At 40.8% G+C, this 19,914-nt stretch overlaps 1 protein-coding gene across 5 annotated transcripts in view; it reads left to right on the top strand.

Moving 5' to 3' along the window:
* Nucleotides 1–19,914, top strand: part of RERE (arginine-glutamic acid dipeptide repeats) — a 402,343-nt gene that overhangs the window by 219,694 nt on the left and 162,735 nt on the right. For all 5 annotated transcript variants that reach the window (XM_050931388.1, XM_050931390.1, XM_050931389.1 and 2 more), the window contains one exon: nt 3,526–3,630. In XM_050931388.1, coding sequence (XP_050787345.1) covers nt 3,526–3,630 — 105 coding nt within the window. The remainder of the gene's footprint in view (nt 1–3,525; nt 3,631–19,914) is intronic.

Here is a 19,914-nt window from a genome sequence, read left to right as displayed (position 1 = left end):
ATTGCATTAAAGACTTTTGCTCTGAGGCAGAAATCATTGTAGCTCAGTTGAGAGCTCCATTAAAAGCGAGCTATATAAACAAAGGAGGTAACGGACCCCTGTATTGTTCTCTGTTATCTGCACTTCCCCAGGGCTTGCTGCTCTCTTTGCCCAGTTAGTTTTTAACTTAAGTGGCTCACCTTTGACCATGCAAAGGGAGAGACACCATTACTTACAAATGTTTTCTGATAGAAATACTAAGGCATTATTTTTACTGGCATCCATCGAGTTTTCAACTTGCTGAAGAGTGCATGGATATTGTCAAAATGTGAACGGAATAATCTCCCTGATAATAATGCTCAGATGGTGTTTCAGTAAAACCATCTGGAGACAGTTTCTTTGTTCAAAGCCACTCCTCTGAAGCCCTTTACTTCAAGGCAAATTAGCTGCAACTTGTGCTGTAGGGGAGGTGAAAAAAATCTTTTATTTGACTTATTACAGGATTTTAGATAAACTCAGAACATTCCAGTGGTGTGCTGTAATCTTCCTGAAACTCCAGAGTGGTTTTTGTGTCTCAAGAAAGGTAGCTTTCCCATATGAAATTGACATACTTGGAGAGAATAGCTAGCTAATGTGAGGCAGGCTGGATTGTTGAAACCAGGCTTGTAAATTTAATTGTCATTTTAGACACTGAGAAACTGAAACATGTGTATGGAATTTCCCCTGAGAGTATTGTAGACTCTTCTGTGTTCTCATTCTCTTCCTCCTCTATTTAAAAATAAATAAATAAAATAAAACGCGGAACAAATTGAAGGCAACATGAAACATAAAAGTTCATAAATTAGTTTAAGACAAAAGACTGATGGGATTCAGAAAATATTCACCATGAAAATATTTTAAATGACTCTTTAGACTACACTTCCTGTTGGCTTATTGTTTTATTTTCATTATGGTTTACCTCTTCCATTTGTGGCAATTCTTATATGAATGTTTATCAGTTGTATTTTAAAACTAGCCCTTTTGAAAAATGAAACAGAGCTTCTAGTTACATTTCTAAATGTTGACGTTCAGGCAAGTATTTGTTTGCATAGCAAGGAACTGAGCACATCCTTTCCACTAATTCTCCTCTAGTTAATAGCATTTACTGTGTGCCAGTAATTTTTACAGCTGCCTACAAGACACAAATATAAGGAGTGTCACTTCCCTGATGATTTGACAACCTAAATGACAAAATAGAGAAGACTAGATACATTGGGAAGTCCAGAAAAAAGATTAATTTTAAATTTAATTTAATAAATTGGAACATAACCATGCCCTCCATGCAGATGGCCATCCATGACTACACAGAAAATTGATGACAGAGTAGGAAATAAACCAAGTATCCCAGCTCCCAGTCCACTGCTCTGGTCAATAGAAAACTTTAATTGGAAAGTACTTATGGAACACTATGTAAGTGTATAATAAACACAATTGTCTTTTACTTCTGTAGCAATACTTAGTATTACTTGCGTAAAATTCCATGCTCAAAATATTGTATTGCCTTCGTGTGTCTGGATAAATGCATATTCTTAATTTTAGTTATTTACTGTACAAAGTGAATTGTCTTGGGGCATTATTCAAAGGAAAGTTTAGAAAAATTTGATCTGCCTTAAAATTATTTGATCAAAATTTCCTGTGAAAGATGAAAACAAATACCACCAATTTTTAATTCCCTAGCGCTCTGTTCAAGAAATTAAGATAAAATGAGCAGTGAACAGGATTGTCAATGGTTCAAGAAGGCTACAGGTTTGATTTAAACTGCAGAGGATTTTAACATTGCATTGCAGTCTGACGACATCTGACCAAGAAATAAAATTTTGCTTTGCCTCTGGCTGCAGAAGCTGAGAATTAGGCAATCCTGGTGTCTGATTATGTAACTCGTCCTCACATGAGTAGTCCTGTTGACTTCTTGGAGAATATTCATATGAGTAGAATTGCAGGACTGGTCCCTAGTCATTTTTGTCTTTGCAGTAGCCTATGTGGGTAAAGAGCTTGATGCAGAAAAAAATAGCCATTCTTAGCCACATTTGGTTGATGGAACTTTCAGAAGCGCTTTGCCCATGAAAGGGTTGCAGAAGGAAACCAATTAGTGTCCTGATAAGTTTTCCACTGCAGCCTTTCAAGTGTAAAACATTGTTACTGTCTCTTCAGAGACCAAAAATAGGCAAAAGAGCCCAGAATCCTGTAGGTAAAATAGTGCTTGCCAACCTCAGAGCCATTATGAGGCTTAGTTAATGTTTGTGAAGAGCTTTGCGATCCTTGGATGAAATTAAATGCAGAGTATTATTGTTGTTGTTGTTGTTGTTGTTATTGTGGTCCATCTAGAGGAATGAATGGTCAGTGACTCACAGATGGAAGGAAATGCTTGCTTCTGTTCTTTTAATGTTAAAGATATTTACGCTGCTGAAAAGAAAGATAGTCTTGTGGTTCACTAGTCTGGGTAGTCTCCACTTGCAGGTAAAATACAACTGCAAACGTCTACTGACAAATACCTGTGATAAGTGTAAGTCTCTCTAGTTGATTAGCCATTTCCCTCTGATGCCCTCTTCTGAGCTATCTGATTTACTTCACTGCTGTAAATTGCTGTGCAGTGTTTACAGAATCTTTAAAGCAGCTTCTGTGCACTAAACAGTTTAACAAACCCATGAGCAAGACAGTAGAGAGTGAAACATTTTGCAGCATAATTCCCCTTGTGGCTCTCCTTAATGAGAACAAAAGAAGACTGCTTTGTATAGCAAAATTTATAAAGAAATTTCTTAACTTTTCTATCTTTAAGGAGGTAATGGGAAGCAGGGATTTATACTAGGCGTATTCTATATTAGAGGCCCCTCTGGGCAGAGGGAACAAAACCTTTGCTAGGTGTTATTCCTGATGAAAAAGTAATTGTGGTGTTGTAACTTCTATTGTTTTATATTGTTTACAGTGCAATCTTGCTAAAAATACTTAGCCAATTAGTTTTTGATCTGAAAATTGTCAAAGCGTACTTATGAGGTTGTCTTGAAAATGTGTTAGGTGAAACACCAAGGGTACTCACCAGTCTCATGAGGGTGGTGATTAAGGGTGGTGGTCATTTTACTCACCCATTAAAAAAAAAAAAATCACTTGTCTTAGTTAATGAATAGTAGAATTTTGTACATCAGCTTTAAAGAGTTAGTTATTAAAAAGAAAAAAGAGAGATTAAAGCCAGGGGCTGGAGCAGGGATGTTCAACCTTTTAAACATTACAGTTTGGGGTAGATTTTGTGTTTAAAGGTATATACTGTTCGTTTGTGACTACCCTGGAGAGGGTCCTGACTGAATAAGATTAATGAATGTTTCTCATTTAAGTTAATGGGAGAATTTGCCTGGAAGTCACTGATAGTAGGGTTGGATCTTGCATTATTATGAAGTTTGGGCACCTGCAAGAGCACAATGCATCCCTTGACTGATTTCCAAAGTGGAGTGATGCTTATCTAAATGAATGTTGTCCAGCATGGGATTCTAATACCATTTGTTTTCTTCCTTTCAGAGGGAAGTGTAATATCTCCCATTTCTCTGACATATTTGCTGCTAGAGAGTTTAAAGCCCGAATGGATTCATTTTTCTACATATTGGGCTACAATCCAGAGACAAGGTAAGTGAATCACTCTGGCTAACGGAAAGTTTTACCAGAGATTGGTGTGTTGTAAGAATATGCCAGCTGCTACAGGAAGGCAAAGAATTAAAGCTTGGGATTCAGGTGTGATGTGCACAGAGAAGGGAAAAGGGTGAATCAAGTTTGTGCAGACATGGGGATGCATATAAAAGGCAAAAAGCAATTTATAATCAATAATTCTGACACCAGCAGTGGAAGTGCTGCTGAAGGTTGTGGTTGTGTTATAGCTGGGGGAAGAGAGACTAGGAGAACGGGGAGGGCTGTGATATTTGTGTTCAGAGAAGGATAGAGAAAAGGTTGGAGGAAGGTGTTTATACGGTCCATGTATTAAGTAAAAATAAGAAACAGTGGATTACAAGGCTCCACAGTGTGTGGTGACATTTTAATAACATCCCTTTGGAGAGATAATGAACCTTAAAGCACATTCTTTGAACTTTGGTTAAAATTGAGAGAATGTGAGCGTTAACAGGCATTTGCAAGTCTCTTATTGGGAAAATGCACATTCCCAACAACACCTACAAGTTTTCCTATAAGTAGCGTTGCAATTGTATATTGTTAATTATAAGGTCTCCTGCAAGTGTGGCAGTGCATGGGAGCAGGGTCATCACTGTGGATGTAGATAATTGACTGAATAGAGCTCTTCTGCACAATCCCTACCTCAGATCTACTTGCCAGAACAAATTAGAGGCACAAAACAGAATTTAGCCTGTTTTGAAACAGGTGTACGTCGAGGGAGAAGCTGCATTCAACAATCTTACACGTTCAGCTCCCTGAACCTTTTCTGTGTATCTCCAATCACCTATACAGGATGTCTTAAAACTGATTTTAGTTGATACCTCCATCAGTTATTACAACCAAAACATAGTTACTACTTCATTTAACGTCATTCAAATAGTCCTGTAAACATACACTATGCTCTGCAGACATCAAGTAAGCATATGCCCTTCCCTGCCCTCGGGAGAGAAAAATCTAGGGGTCTAGTCCTGTAAACACTTAGGGCTTGTCTTCACTTCTGGGATAAATTGACCAAAGTTATGCTACTCCAGCTACGTGAATAATGTAACTGGAATCGACGTAGCTTAGGTCGACTTACCCCAGTGTCTTCACTGGGCTGAATCAATGGGAGATGCTCTGCAGTCGATTTAGTGGGTCTTCAGTAGGCCTGCTGAGTCGACACCTGCTGCATCAATTGCAGCAGCCTCGATCTCCCCAGTAGTGAAGAGAAGCCCTTAATTTCAGGAGTAGTAACTCACAACAGTGACTAGTAGCCACTATGCCCTGAGGAAGGATATGCTTTTTTAATACTACATAATTAACTTGTGGAACTCATTGTCACACGATTTTATCGAAGGCAAGTAGGATTTAAATAGGGATAGACATTTACGTGGATAATAAACACACACCCATTGTTACATTAGATTAAAAGTTTATAAGGATATAAATCTTCGTGTTTCAAGGCATAAGCTGAAACTAAGTACCTGCAGTTGGAAAGAAACTCCCCATGTGAGCAGATTATTGAATAATTGTCTGTTGTGTTTCCTGTAGCATCCTCTGGCACTGGCCACTCATCTGAAATAGGTTATCAGACTGGTTTAGCATTTCCTACATGCATAAGGAGTGTTTGCAGCTTTAGGTCTTAAGATATGCATTGTATCCAATCTGCAGTATTGAGCATTGGAAAAAAACATGAAATCCCATCATGTTTGCAGAAACCTTCTAATACGCTATATGTGAAAGTACAGAGAGCTTGTGCATTTCATTTCAGCACAGTGATACGGCAAGGAATGTGTTGTCAGGGCACACCGTGGTGGATGACATTGAAGTGATGTTGTTAACTTAAACATCAAACATCTCTCTCAATTTTCACCTCTTATCGCTTTTTCTTGTCAATTAATATAATTATTTTTTGGGGGGTGTAGGTGGTGAACTATTTTTATTCATATTCAAATTTTCCATTTAATAGCGAATTGCTAGCTTTCCCTGAGAAATGTCTCTTGTGTGACTCTAAGTAGATCACAGCAGTTTCAAACCCCTCTTTTTGTGTAGAGCAAGCAGCTGGTGATGTTCTCATGGCTGTTGGAAAACTGCTGGCACTGAGAGGATGAATGAATAACACCACTGCATTGCACTTTACTTTTTCAAAGCACTATACAAACATACATCAGCTAATTACTCACAATAGCCTGTTTCAAAATGTGTTTTGTCTGGTTGGATCCAGCCAGATTTTTTTTTTAAACACTGGCTTTTCTGAGGATAGTCACTTTTTGCTCAGTGCCTTTTTAGTGCTTTTCTACACTAGAAAAATGGGTTGAAGTTAGGCTGAGTGTTTTGACTGACTGTGCTGTAATCACAACTTTTATTTCCTAGTGTGGATGCATTGCAATGTTTTATCTTGATTGCCCAGGTCAGGGTGTACCTCTCCATCAAGGTAAAGGCATTGCAGAATGTCCATGCTAGGATAAAGGTTACGGGTGTATCAAGATTAGCTAATTAAAAACCCAACTTAACCTTAACACAGTTTTCTGGTGTAGACACTTACATTCAAATGATAAAAGATGCACAGTGTTCTGTTTGGATGCAACTAGAAAGCAGGGTATTTGTGATCTGATTAGGTTCTGGTCATGATGCAGATCTGCACCATACGGTAGTGCTACTTACCTACATGACCATGTGTCTGCCTAACCAATCCAGAGATTTGGAAGACTGTTTTATTATAATTATTGATGTTGAATGTCTTTTGGTTATTTTAATGTAAATCAAAAGTAACATACCTGAGCTGCAGAGTTTGACTTCTGCAAATAGATTTTGTTCTTTGTCATTGGATGCTTTCTGTATAGTATGCTCCCCACACATACATGTATACAGTTAATACATCATCTCTTTTGTCTTACTGAGTTTGTCTCATTTACTACTGAAGACAAGTTTCTTTGTGCTTTTCAAGGACTTTGAGAGACAACTCAGCATATTGAGAATCCAGCTTTTTTCTGATTGCTCTTGGAGAACCAACAGAAGCAAGATAACAAGAAACACGTTCTCATTTATATTTTAGGTACAGCAAGCAGTAAAGCTTTTGCCAGGGTTTATACATCAGACGTGCACTCTAAAAGTATGAAGATGTGCTGTAAAAAAGCTGTCATGGCAGAGGTGTAATTGATGAGCACTCTTGCTTATCAAAGGGTTCTCAACATTTAAAGGAAAGCAAATTTAGTCCTTTATTTTCTCCTTTAAAAACCTGCTGAGCATGGGTTTAGTGGGGGAAAAATTAGGGGCATCTTACTGATGAACAGCTAGTTCCAGTGGTGATTTGTGTTTTTGGAATCTTTGTTCCTTCATGCACTGGGACAAATTTTGTCCTGCAGACATCAGTAAACCATTCCTTGCTCGTTGGTGTTGCACATCAACAGGATTATTATTATCAGAATAAAATATTAGTCTTGAATGTTGGTACTGACATTTTCTATCTTGCTTTGAGCTGTTAAGCAAGTTAGTAAGAAGGTCTGGAATATATTCCTAGCTGTCACTGAACTCATAGTCAACTAGGAAAGGAACGTTTGTGTTATACCAAGCACTTTAACAATCACTCAGCTAAATAAGTATGTACTAGATAAAGAGTGTGTGTGTGTGTGTGTGTGTGTGTGTGTGTGTGTGTGTGTGTGTGAGAGAGAACAACAACCTATGCTCAAAACCATTTTTAGAAGTACTTGTCATAGTTTAGTATCTTCATTCAGAGAAAGGAACTGCTCTGCCATTTTAGTGATACATCATTACACTTCACTTCATAGCAGCACCCCAGTTTGAGATAAAGTAGGACTGAAAGAATTACCTTTTACCATTAGCAGGCAAAGGAAATCAGAGGGCTGCAAAATGTCATTTTTATTTTGAGTTTTGGTTAATAGCTATTAACCCTGTTAAGTTAACGTTAACTCAGGTAACGGTTAAGTTAATCAAAACTTAATAAAACTTGCCACACAATTATATCAGACATTCTGATTTTCAGTGGTCATGTAGAATGGAGCCAGTTTTTCATTTACTTGTGAATTCCAATTCTGCAGTGTAACATCTGCACCTGCATGGAGTTCCACTGAAATCTCTGGCACTCTACAAATTGCAGCATCAGGGCTATGCTTTGCATTATTAAATTGTCACAGTGATGACATCTGATTTTTTCTGTTAATTAAATTTGTGTAAATTATTTGACAATTAAAAATACTTTGTATTTGTTTATATTGATTAGAATTTTAAATATTGCACCAGCATTTCCTTGAATGTTTGTTGTTAAATGAAAAGACCTTCATAAAATACCGTGATTCTTTGTAAATAACCAGACTTAATTTAAACTCACTCCGAGGTGCTAAGGTGCCAGGTAATGGAAGGCATAAAACTGTAGACTTTTAGATTAGATAAGGATGGGAGTGGAAGGAAAGAGTTAACATTAGATTAGAAAGGGAGTTTGAATAAAATGCCACCAGTAAACCTTGCTGTCTCTGTAATGGGCCTCTCTCCCAGGGACTTGGGTTTTGACAGCATGTGCGTTTTGTTTACTTCTGACATCATCCACCCATCTTATAGCTTATCTTTTTCCGCTCCATTTGAACCTGTATGTGCTGTCAGGACGCAGGTCAATGGGATGATAGAATTAGACCTTTGTGGTTTTTTTACATTATATGCAACAAAATAGGTTTAAAACCCTCACAAAAGCTATGGAATTTCAATTGAGAAGCATAAACAGGCAAAGCAAATTGGAACTGATGTACCATTTTACAAAAGTGCTAACTGCACCAGCTTGCATTAAACAGCCATTCTTGGAATTTATGAGCCAGAGTTCAGTTCAGCTTCTGAAAACAAGCAGTGAGGCCCAGGGATGATGATGTCCATGCCACTTTTCTTCCGTTAGCGTAAGTGGTTGCTCACCAGTACGTTACCTTCCATTTAATTCAGCTATTAGTTCTTATCCCAGCCAATAATATAACTCTAAAAATAGAATGTGGAACACAGTGTACGCACATCTCTTGAGGTTTTGAAATGAGTTCGTTTGGTACATGAACTTGTGCATTTAAATTGGTAAAAAGATAAATAGTACTTTGTGTAGGCCCCTTCTCCTTCTTGGTTGTTAAAATACCCAATCTTGTTTTTAGGGTGTGTGGTGTTGCTTAAATACATGCAATCCTAATTCTTGTATACATTAGAATGCAAGCATTCAAGCCCTGCTTACAATAGGGAAACTGAACATTTCCCACCATTAACATCAATTCATATGAACGGGTGTTAGCAACATTAGGAGCTCTAGGATAGGCAGGATATTGGCTGCTAACGTTGTCTTTGTTCCATTTCATCTTAGCCTGCTAGCTAAGATCTAACGGACATGGTTCTAAAAATGCTATCGGCGGTTGAAGAAGCCCTGTCTACACAAAGGTTCCTAATGCTGCTAACATCAGCTCAGCTGAACACCTAATTGATGATAATAGCGATGTCAGGTTTTTTCCAACATTTCTATTGTATACAGATCTTTAGATGCAGTCTAACTACCTTAGTTAGAAGGGAACAGGACTTTAAAGACTCAGATTTGTTCCCAGTTCTGCCAATGACTGTGGGACCTTGGGAAAGTCACTTTACTTCCCCGTGCCTCCATTTCTCCTCTCTAAAAAGTGAATAATGATGCTTAACCATGTTTTTGAAGCACTTAGAGACATGGATGAAAACAGCTATATAAGTGCTCGGTGGTGTGCAGATGCTATCACAATACAAATAATTATAAAAAAATTCTTTTTTAGGATGCAGTTGGGAGGGTTTAAATAAAGTTTAAGGGTCCATAAGCCTTTTGCTGGTCCATCGTATGGGATGAATTTCGTTTTTTATTTGTTGTCCTGTTGTTCTAGCACATGGCTTATGTGAGTGCCGATGAAGGTGACTGCAATATTGTTGTCATGTTGGTCACAGGATATTAGAGACACAAGGTGGATGAGGTAATTTATCTTTTATTGGACCAACTTCTGTTGATAAGAGAGAGAATATTTCGATGTTACACAGAGTTCTTCCTCAGATCTGCCCTGTAAAAGAGCTCTGTGTAAGCTCGAAAACTTGTCTCACCAACAGTAATTGGTCAAATAAAAAATCCTGCGTCACTCACCTTGTGTCTGTAATGAACATGACCGTTGTTTTGATATTCAAAACAGTGGCTGAGGTGTGCATGGGAGAGGGGCTCGGCAGCAGGGGGATTTAATTGGGTGGGATGAGGTGTAGTGCATGGAGCATATATGAAGGAGAGGGAAGAGGAATTTGTCATCTGGGAGAGAGAACTGTGTCACGGGCACTTTCTAGGTAGGCATGTCCACTTGTCTCTCCCATATACCTTGATTCCCTGCACCATCTCACGGTGTTTATGATGCAGTCTGTTGTCCTAGTGGACATGTGCAGGGCCACAGCCTACTACCTGTCTGCCTTTGTATTGTATTGTGCAGATGAGCTCGAGACATTCCACATCCTGGAACAGCCTGCTCCAGACTTTGCCCAAGTTCAGTGGGCAGGTGCACACCTGCTTCCTGCTCAACCCTTCAGACACTTATTATCTGCAACGCTAAATTAGTCAGTGGCTAATCCAAAGAAGAGGGAGCCAGTCTCTCTGTCTTGCTTTGAAGGTGGAGAGTACAGGTGTTTTGTAGAGTTAATTCAATGCGATAAACACATGCATCGTTTCTTTTAGAACTGAACTAGATGTGTGTGTATAAAAGCAACCTTGTGTTAACAGTAGACTTTCTGACTTGCTGATTCTCAACAATATGCAGTTAAAATGTGGAATCACTTCAAGTTCTGCTTGTATTAATCGCTTTGTCCTTCACAGTACTTCTTCCCCTCTGCGGCCTCCACCTATGCAGTGAATATACAGGATCTGCTTTTTAATTCCAGGAGTAAACTGTGTACATTTACTGTAGCTTGTTTTCCCCTCGTTATTTAAAGCTAGTGCAGGAATCTGCAAACCATACGTAGGTCCAGACTCTCTTGAACCTTCATTACTTGGAAACTAGAAATATAAAAGATTAATTTCTGTACAATCAGATATAACAATCACGTGTCTTGAAATGATACTTTGCACAGCATTGTTATGCATCAGGGAACAGAATGATTATCAAGTCTTCAAAGCACAGATTAATTTTAAAACAGAAACAGGGAGAGATTGGAGCATGGTGTATTTAGAGACCCAACATATTTTCTCTTTGCTTGCAGAGCTCTTAGTTTTTATGTGCGTCCACAATTGCTTTGTGATGTTAAGAAGCAAACGAGTATTAGAATAATAAAAATGTTGGGTTGGAGAAACCTTGAGAAGTCATCTAGTCCAACCCTCTGTGCTGAAACAGGACCAGGTATATCTAAACCCGGGGTCGGCAACCTTTCAGAAGTGATATGCCAAGTCTTCATTTATTCACTGTAATTTAAGGTTTCGCGTGCCAGTAATACATTTTACATTTACGGGGCCGGCAGATGGAACCCCGGGCTGAGCAGGGCCAGTGGCCGGGACCCCAGGCTGGCAGCAGGCTGAGCCGCTTAGCCCGCTGCTGCTCTTGGGTTCTGTCCACCAGTCCTGCCAGCTGGGGTCCCCGACCTCGCTCAGCCTGCTGCCGGCCTGGGGTTCAGTCCATCCAGGCAGGCCAGGCTGAGCGGGGCTGGCGGACAGAAGCCCAGGCCAGCAGCAGAGTGCCACTGAAAATCAGCTCGTGTGCCATAGGTTGCTGACTCCTGATCTAAACCATCCCTGACAGGGGTTGGCTGACCTGTTCTTAAAAACCTTCCATGGTGGAAATTCCACAGCCTCCATAGGAACCCTGTTCTAGAGCTTAACTACCCTTAGAGTCAGAACATTTTCATTAATATCTAACCTAAATCTCCCTTGATGAAGATTAAACTGATTAATTCTTGTTCTGCCTTCAGTGGACATGGAGACAATCCATCATCATCCTCTTTATCACGGCCCTTAACATATTTGAAGACTCTTACCAGATCCCCCGCCCTCATTTTCTTTTCTCAAGACTGAAAATATGCCCAGTTTTTTAACCTTTCCTCATAGGTCAACTTTTCTAAACACTTTGGCATTTTTGTTGCTGTGCCCTGCACTCTCTCCAGTTTGTCCATTTTTTCTAAAGTGTGATGCCCAGAATTGGACACACTACTGCAGCTGAAGCATCATCAGTCCGTAGTAGGGTGAGACAAAGTGGAGAATTGGCCTGAAATCACCAAGATGAAATTCAATAAAGACAAGTGCAACGTATGTTAGAAAAAAATCAAATGCACAATCAAATGCAGAAGCTAGGAATGGCCGACAGGATGGATCACTTGATGATTACCTGTTCTGTTCATTCCTTCTGGGGCGCTTGGCATTGGCCACTGTTGGAAGATAGGCTACTGGGCTAAATGGACCTTTGATCTGACTGTTCTTATGTTCTAACTACAACATGGGGACTAACTGGCTAGATGGAAGTATTGCTGAAAAGGTTCTGAGGGTTACAGTGGATCACAGATTAAACATGAGTCAGTGCGATGCTGTTACTAGAAGACTAATATCATTTTAGGATGTTTTAACAGGAGTCTTACATGCAAGACATGAGAGGTAGTTGTCCCACTCTGTTTGGCACTGGTGAGGCTTCAGCTGGAGTACTGTAACCAATGCTGGGCGCCACAGTTTAAGAAAGATAGTCTAGAAGAGAGCAACAAAAATGATAAGTTTTAGAAAACTGGACCTATGCAGAAAGCTTTAAACAACCAACCAACCTGGGCAAGTTTAGTCCTGAGAAAAGAAGACTGAGGGGGGGACCTGATAAATCTTCAAATATGTTAAGAGCCGTTCTGAAGCCGACAATTGATTGATTGTTCTCCATGTCCCCTGAAGGTAGGACAAGAATTAATCAGCTTAATCTACAGCAAGGGACATTTAGGTTAGATATTTATGAAAATGTTCTAACTAAGGGTAGTTAGCTCTAGAACAAGGTTCCAGTAGAGGTTGTGGAAACCCCACCATGGAAAGTTTTTAAGAACAGGTTAAACATCTGTCAGGGGTGGTCTAGGTTTACTTGGTCCTTCCTCAGTGCAAGGGTCTGGACTTAATGACTTCTCGAGTTCCCTTCCACATTTCTATGAGTCTATAAGTTTGTCTTGCATCCTTGTATCTTTGTCTAGATATTTAGTGATGTGACTTTCATTCCATCTCATTATAGATAATCTGATATTTTTCTATGGCATCATTCTATACAGTATGAACAGAGATGTGTTTGTCTTTTTGTTCTCTTCTTTTATACTTCATTTGCTTCTGGTTTTGGAAAATGATGTTGTAGTATCTCGAGCTACAGCTCAATAGAAAATGCAGCATTTTATCGGCCAGTAAGGAATGTTTACTGCAGATAAATTGGGATTCAAATAGTCTGCAAAAATCCCGACTGAATTTGCTTTCTGAACTTTTCAATGTGCTGTTACATTTTCCTGATTGAAGTGCAGTTTTCCATTTCACTTGAGTAGCTAGAGTAAGTCACATCAGACTGGTACAATCTAACTACTTTGGCGAAACTCTGAAAGAATACATTGAAGTGTTGCGGTATGTCGCAGGCAAGGAGGTTATAGATACTCTCATCCTTCTGGTGGTATAACTGCATCTAGAATAGTATATTCACTTCTGTGCGTCTCATTGCCAGAAATTTAGTGTTATATTGGTGGAGGGAAAACCCAGACCTGATTAACATTGAAGGATTTTTAAAAAGGGATTTGAATGAGGAAAAGGTGGTTCTTCACCAACAAGGAGATGGAAGGGGTTACAAGTATAAAGGGAAGAGTGTGAAAAGAATACAGAAAGAAGGAAGATGTGGTTGTAGCACAAATATTGGTGTGTAAGAGGAAAAGCAGAGAGTTAGGTAGGAGTGGAGTTGTACATTCTTCTGTGTGGAGGGCAAGAGTTTGAATTTCATGTGAAAAGCAAAGAGAAGCCCATAGAGATTTTTGAAGAAAAGTGAGTAGGACTGAGAGGAAGATAGTTTTAGAAGTTCTGCGAGGTTTCCTTTTTAATCCAGTTTAAGTCAAGTTGTAAAGACTTTGCTAAATTGTACTTTTTCTTACTGAGCATGACTGGCAAATGTGTATTCATTGCATATATTTCTTCATTTAAATATAGTTATTTTCCCTGCAGCATTAAAGTAGGTGTGGCTTCAGAATATGGGAGTGGCCTTGAATATATTTGATTAGTTGTGTCCATCTCCCGCGGTCCATTCCCCCCGCCCCGTGTCTTACATGATCAAGATGCATCCCCTAAACAAAGATAAGCAGTGGAATATGTAAATATGTGAGCTGGATCTTTTAGCTCTTTAAAAATACATTTGAAATCCCCAGTTTAACGCACGCACAACCATTTAGATTCCATGCCATGCAAGTTGCAAGCACTGTTTAATTTTCATGAAGGTACTGTACCTTTATTATCTATCTTAGGGTTTTATAATGCCACCCATTGTAATAGTATTTGAGAACTTGTCAAGTAAAATAGATTAGCAGTATCAGAGTTTCTGTTGGACTTCGTGGAGTTTTTGGCACTTCTCACTTTTTGGAGTATAAAAATTCTGCTTGGGGTAGTTTAGTGTTTTAGCATTTGAGGACTGGGGATGAAGAAGGGATCAGGTAGAAGGGGATGTTAGTGTTGTGTATGTCCTCCTTGTTATGCTGGAAAGGCTTTGTCACAGTGGAAGGCTTTTGCAGTGTTGCCTAGGGAATTGTGTGGACATCCATAGCATAGAAACGAAGTGAAGGTACGTGGGTGTGTGTGTGGAGAGAAAGAGAAACCTATCCAGGAAATTGCTTATTTTAACTGCAGCGCAGTGATCATGAAGTTATTCAGATATATAGGATGGGATTTGAGGGGGAGCCTAATGAAGGTAGGCACCCAAACCATTGAATTTCATGTGACATGGATACATGTGCTAGCAGAGTACTTCAGAGGTGCAGGTGTTTTGCTGCAGAGTACTGTACATCATCATCATTTATCTTTATCCAATTAAGATAACTATTCAATGGGTAAAAGCAGCAAAGAATCCTGTGGCACCTTATAGACTAACAGACGTTTTGGAGCATGAGGTTTCGTGGGTGAATACCCACTTCATCAGATGCATGTCTTCAATGGGTACAAAGTTGTAAAGAGCTATGGCTGGGATTTTTGAAGGAGCTGTGAAGCCAAATTCTGGCTAATGCAGTTTTGTTCAGCATGACGGTGCAAACTTGCAGTAAAATAAAAAGGACTCAGAGTATGTTCTCTCACAGCTGGAGTGACCCGTGCAAGCTGGTATTTGCATCAGAATAGTTCCATTGATACAGTAACCCTGGTCTGAAAGCCCCATCCTGAATCTGGTAGTGCTAATAGAATGGCTCATAAGAGAGGAATTGAAATAGTTTTGTTTGTAAACATATAGAATTCAAATGAATGCCAAGATATTACTTCCAAATAGAATTCTCTGAGATGTTGTTTAATAACTTATGCCCTTTTCCAGAAGATTCTTCTTAAAAGGAAAATCAAAACCACCTACGTTTAAAATAACATTCAAAGTCTGAGTTACGAGACAAAAGTAAAGAAACTCCTTTTGTCTTTGGCTTCCTTCTTAACTCACTCTGAGTCTGGTTAGTGTTGGGGGCTCAGAATAGTGTCTGGCCCTATGTATATTACAATGCGTAGTGCAGTGGAAGGTATGAAAGGTGAAATGATCACCAAAGTTCTTAATTTACTTGCTTTTGTGCTTCACATCAGAGCCTTAAAATGAGTGCTCGTATTTTGTGTCACTATGTATGTGGCATGGCAGGTGTTTTAAATAAAACAAATCCTCTAGCACATGATAAATCACCAAGCATTTGTAAAAAAGAAATATTGAGGTGGCAATTTAATTACGGCATAGAAAATGCACAAGGAAAGTCATTCCTAGTTGGATATGCACAGAGAGACTCAGTATCTGTTTTTGAATGAGGACAGGGTGATTTCCCACCATACATGTGTGCACAAAAACAGTCCTGCAAGGTGCTGAGTGCCCGCTCCTCCATGATGTCTGTGGGAATTGAGGGGGCTTAGCATCTTATCAAGATAGTGTCATAAACATAGTGTCCTGCTTGTGAATGGGACAATTTACAATAGAACATTGTATGACCTCTTAACCATTGATCACATCTATTCAGTGATCCCAATATTACTTGCAACTCTAAAATGATTATAAAAGTACAATTACACCAACCTGCCTCTGAATAGGCTAGTGTCCTTCTCTCCCTGTATGATTGGCTGTCTCCTATCCAGTTAAAGCTTCTGGAACTCCAGCTCTCTTCCCTATTTGTTAATTTCAACCTCTCCCCTTTCCTCCTCCGGCTCAATGGGGTTTTCTCTGGACTGGCAGAGGAGGACCATCTTGGGATTTCGAACCCAGGGTCGTCATAGAAGAAAGACTTTCTCTCTCTCTCTCATGTCCACCTTCCTTGCCGCCATAAGGAAGTGCTTTTGCTTGACATGTGTCTTGGCCCAAGCAGAATGTGCTCATGTGTCTTTACTGCAATCATGCCCTGTTGTCAGCCATAGAAATGAAGTGGAGAAAGAGGTGGAGCTCTCTGAACTGAATACCCTTTTGCTCTCAGGATGCAGCAACTCAAAATCAATGAGTTGTGCTTATCATCTCTAGTGTTAGCCCTAGTCCAACAATTGCCTTTTTTCTCTATCTGTGCTGTTGCATTCTGAATGTGTGCAATTACATTAATGTACCAGGGCCATTGTGTCTCTGGAGGAGTCGGACAGCCATACAGGAACAATAATTATGATAGTGCCTATGAAAGCGTTCCATCTTTGGTAGAACAATATAAATTGTTTCCCCTTTTATAGCATCCCCTATGAGAGGACCTCCGATCACTTTACAAACAATGGTAATGGGTTCGTTTTAAATACCTGGGTCAATAACTGAACATAATATTATTACCTAGCATGTATGTAGGACTGTATGTATTCAAAGTTCTGTTCAGGTATTAGGTAACTTGAGGATCTTCTTGGCAAGGCAGGTTAAAATGACATGAGCAGAAACTAAAGCAAGCCATGTTCTTGGTGTGGCATGTTCTTTCCTGGACCCTTTAAGTAATCCAGGTTTAGGGAGGCCAAATGGGGAGGCCCCAGACAAGGAATCATTCCTCTAGGACAGTGGTCACCAGCCGGTTGATAGCAATCAACTGGTTGATCCTAGAGGATCTCCCAGTCGAACGCAATATCTGGTGGTGTAGCAGGGCTGCTGTTAAGGCAGGCTCCCTGGCTGCCCTGGCCTCATGCCACTCCAGAAGCAGCCAGCACGGCCCTGCAGCGCTGTGGGTGGGGAGGCAGGGGTCTCTCTCTGCGTACTGCTTCTGCCTGCAAGCATTGGCCAGGAACGGGGAGCTGCGGCCAATGGGAGCTGCAGGGGCAGTGCTAGCAGAGAGGAGCAGCATGCAGAGCCACGTCCTCCCCCCCCGGGCAAATTGGCCCCTTCCAGGAGCAGCATGGTGCCGGGGTAGGCAGGGAGTCTGCCTTAGTGGCAGCCACACTGCACCATCAACCAGAAGCCGCCAGAGGTAAGTGCTGCCCAGTGGCAGGCCATACTCCAGCCCTTAGCCCCCTCTTGGAGCCAGCATCCCATACCTCCTACTGCATCCCAAGCCCCAGCCCTGACCCTCTTCCCAAAGCCAGCACCCTGTACATCCTCCTGCATCCCAACACTCTGCCCCAGCCCAGAGCTCCCTCCTGCACCCAAACTCCCTCCCAGAGCCTGCACCCCAACCTACTGCCCCTGTGCTGACCCCCCTCCCAGAGCCAGCACCTTGTATTCCCTCCTGCTCCCCAACACTGCCCCAGGCTCACTCCAGAGCCTCCTCTCATGCTGCAAACTCCTCAGCCCCAGCCCAGCCCAGAGCCTGCATCCCCTCCTGAACCCCAGTCCGATGAAAGTTAGTGAGGATGGGGGAGAGCAAGCAATTGCGGGAGGAGGGATGGAGTGAGTGGACAGCGGCTTTGGAGAGGGGGTGGGGTAGATCCTGGGTTGCCCTTAAATTCAAAAGGTGATCTTGGGTGTAAAATGGTTGGAGATGGCTGCTCTAGGATCTGTTTCTGGCTCTGCCACAGACTTCCTGTATGACCATGTTAAATCATATGTGTCTGTGCCTCACTTTCTTCATCTGTAAAATGGGGATAATATAAAGACTCTGGAACTTTTCTGAAGGAGTGATGTTTATGGTATATGTGTTCTTTATCCTTTTAAAAATTAAAGCCTCCAAAACATATGCAGGGGCCTGCCAGTCTGAAATGGCAAGTTGTTGAGAATGGCAACTGGATCGATGCCCTGAAACAATACTTGAGAGTAGTGGGAGTGAAATTGAAATGGTTAAGGGGAGGGGCCAGGGTCTTTGTATTTGAAAGCAGTCACCAGGAAAAGACTGTGATGCAGATATTAGGTAATTATCCTTTGCTAGTCTATTATCCAGGAAAGTTTGTTAAAATGATCTTGTTTTAAATATTTGTTGCACTTTTGCTTTGCATCTCAGATCGTTTGACTTTTTTACATGTAATTGAGTTGATGGAATGTAAAAGACTGTTATAGTTTCTTGATTTGAGATAACACAGTAGACTGAGTCTGGGGCAGTTTGTACAAAAATATGCAGTTGGGATTTTTGTATCAGTGTATAGTCTTTTTTAACAAAGTCATGAAATTGTGTAATGAGATGCAGAGATATGTAGTTTTAATTAAGACTCTTCTAAGTGAAATAAACAGTGTAACCCTTGAAGGACATGGTACTGCACCCATTGAAGTCAATATTAAAACTCCTGTTAACTTCAGTAGTGCAGGATTGCAACAGGAAGGACTAGGCTAGACTCCTTGGGACTACAGGTTCAAATTCTCACAGGGTCATCTCAGTCCTTTATTCTTCCAAGGTGTACAGACACTGAGTTTCATGAGGCTCACTGTGTGGGTAAAGCCCTGCTTCAGGGTAAAGCCCTAATAAATGAGTTTTTTTGGGCTTGCTTGGATGATAAAAATGCAGTGGTTCTGTGCCACATTTCCTGAGGAAAACCCTGTTACTTCTTCCTTGGCTGCTGTATAGGGTGCTGTGCTGGTTGATTTCCTGATTGCTGCTGCCCTGTTCCCAAAGGCAGATGCATTCCAGTGATTATTGAAAACGAGTCCTGTTTGTACACAGTGTTAAACGCTGCTTGGATTCCTTTGGGAAGGCCCAAGGTAGAGACGTAGCAGGGGCGAGCGCAAAAGACTTGGGGTCAGGAAATGTAGGTTCTAGTCCTGACTTTGCCACTGAATGTGCTGCATGATCTTAAGCATCTTGTTTAACCTGTGCATGTCTTCCCATCTATGAAATGGGGATAAGAAGTTAGGCTTTGTCTACACTAGAAATTTGTACTGCTTCAGCATATCAGTATAGCAGGGGTGGGGAACCTTTTTTCTATCAGAGGCCATTGACCCACAGAAAAAATCAGTCGCGGGCCACACAACACTGCGTGAGGGGGTTGGGGAAGGTGACGCTGAGGCTCGGGGCTTCTAGCCAGTGGTTTGGAGACTTGCCATGGGCCAGATAAAATGAAGCAGCGGACCGGATCTGGCCTGTGGGCTGTAGGTTCCCCACCCCTGCAGTATAGCTAAAGTGGTACAACCAATCCAAGTGTGGATGCAGGTATGCTACTTTAAAGACATTTTATACAGGTATAGCTATTGCCATCCAGGAAGGGAGTACCAGCATAATTGATTCCACATTAGCTTTACCAGAGCAAGTATTTTGAATAATAAAAGAAAAGCACTTGTAACGGAAATAGTTAAACCTATAAAACTCAAATGTAGACCAGCCCTTGGTCACCTTTGCTAAATGGTGTGAGATCCTCATCAGCAACGGGCTGATATAAGTGCAAAGTATTACTGGTGTTTAATATTGGGATCTCCAGCAAGCTGCATAAAAGTACCTCTGTACTCACGTAATGAAAATGACTTAAGTCTTGAGGCTGAAGCTTGCTACTTTTAATTTCCTGGCAAATCAATGGTAGATTAAAGTGTTCGGAAGCCTAGAAGCCTCTGTTCTTCACATTAGTTAAAATCTAGACTGCAACCATTTTAACTGAGACCATTTTTTAAAACGGAGCAGGAAAACCCAGGGCGAAGGTGTGGATTTCCTCAGCCTTGCTTACATTATCCGTGTGTGGCATGGAAGAGAGACCTTCCCAGCTAAAATTGCCATAAAATGACGAAGAATTAGCTG

Source organism: Gopherus flavomarginatus, chromosome 21 (assembly GCF_025201925.1).
Source record: "Gopherus flavomarginatus isolate rGopFla2 chromosome 21, rGopFla2.mat.asm, whole genome shotgun sequence".
NCBI lineage: Eukaryota > Metazoa > Chordata > Testudines > Testudinidae > Gopherus > Gopherus flavomarginatus.
This window is presented reverse-complemented; position numbering and strand designations above follow the sequence as displayed.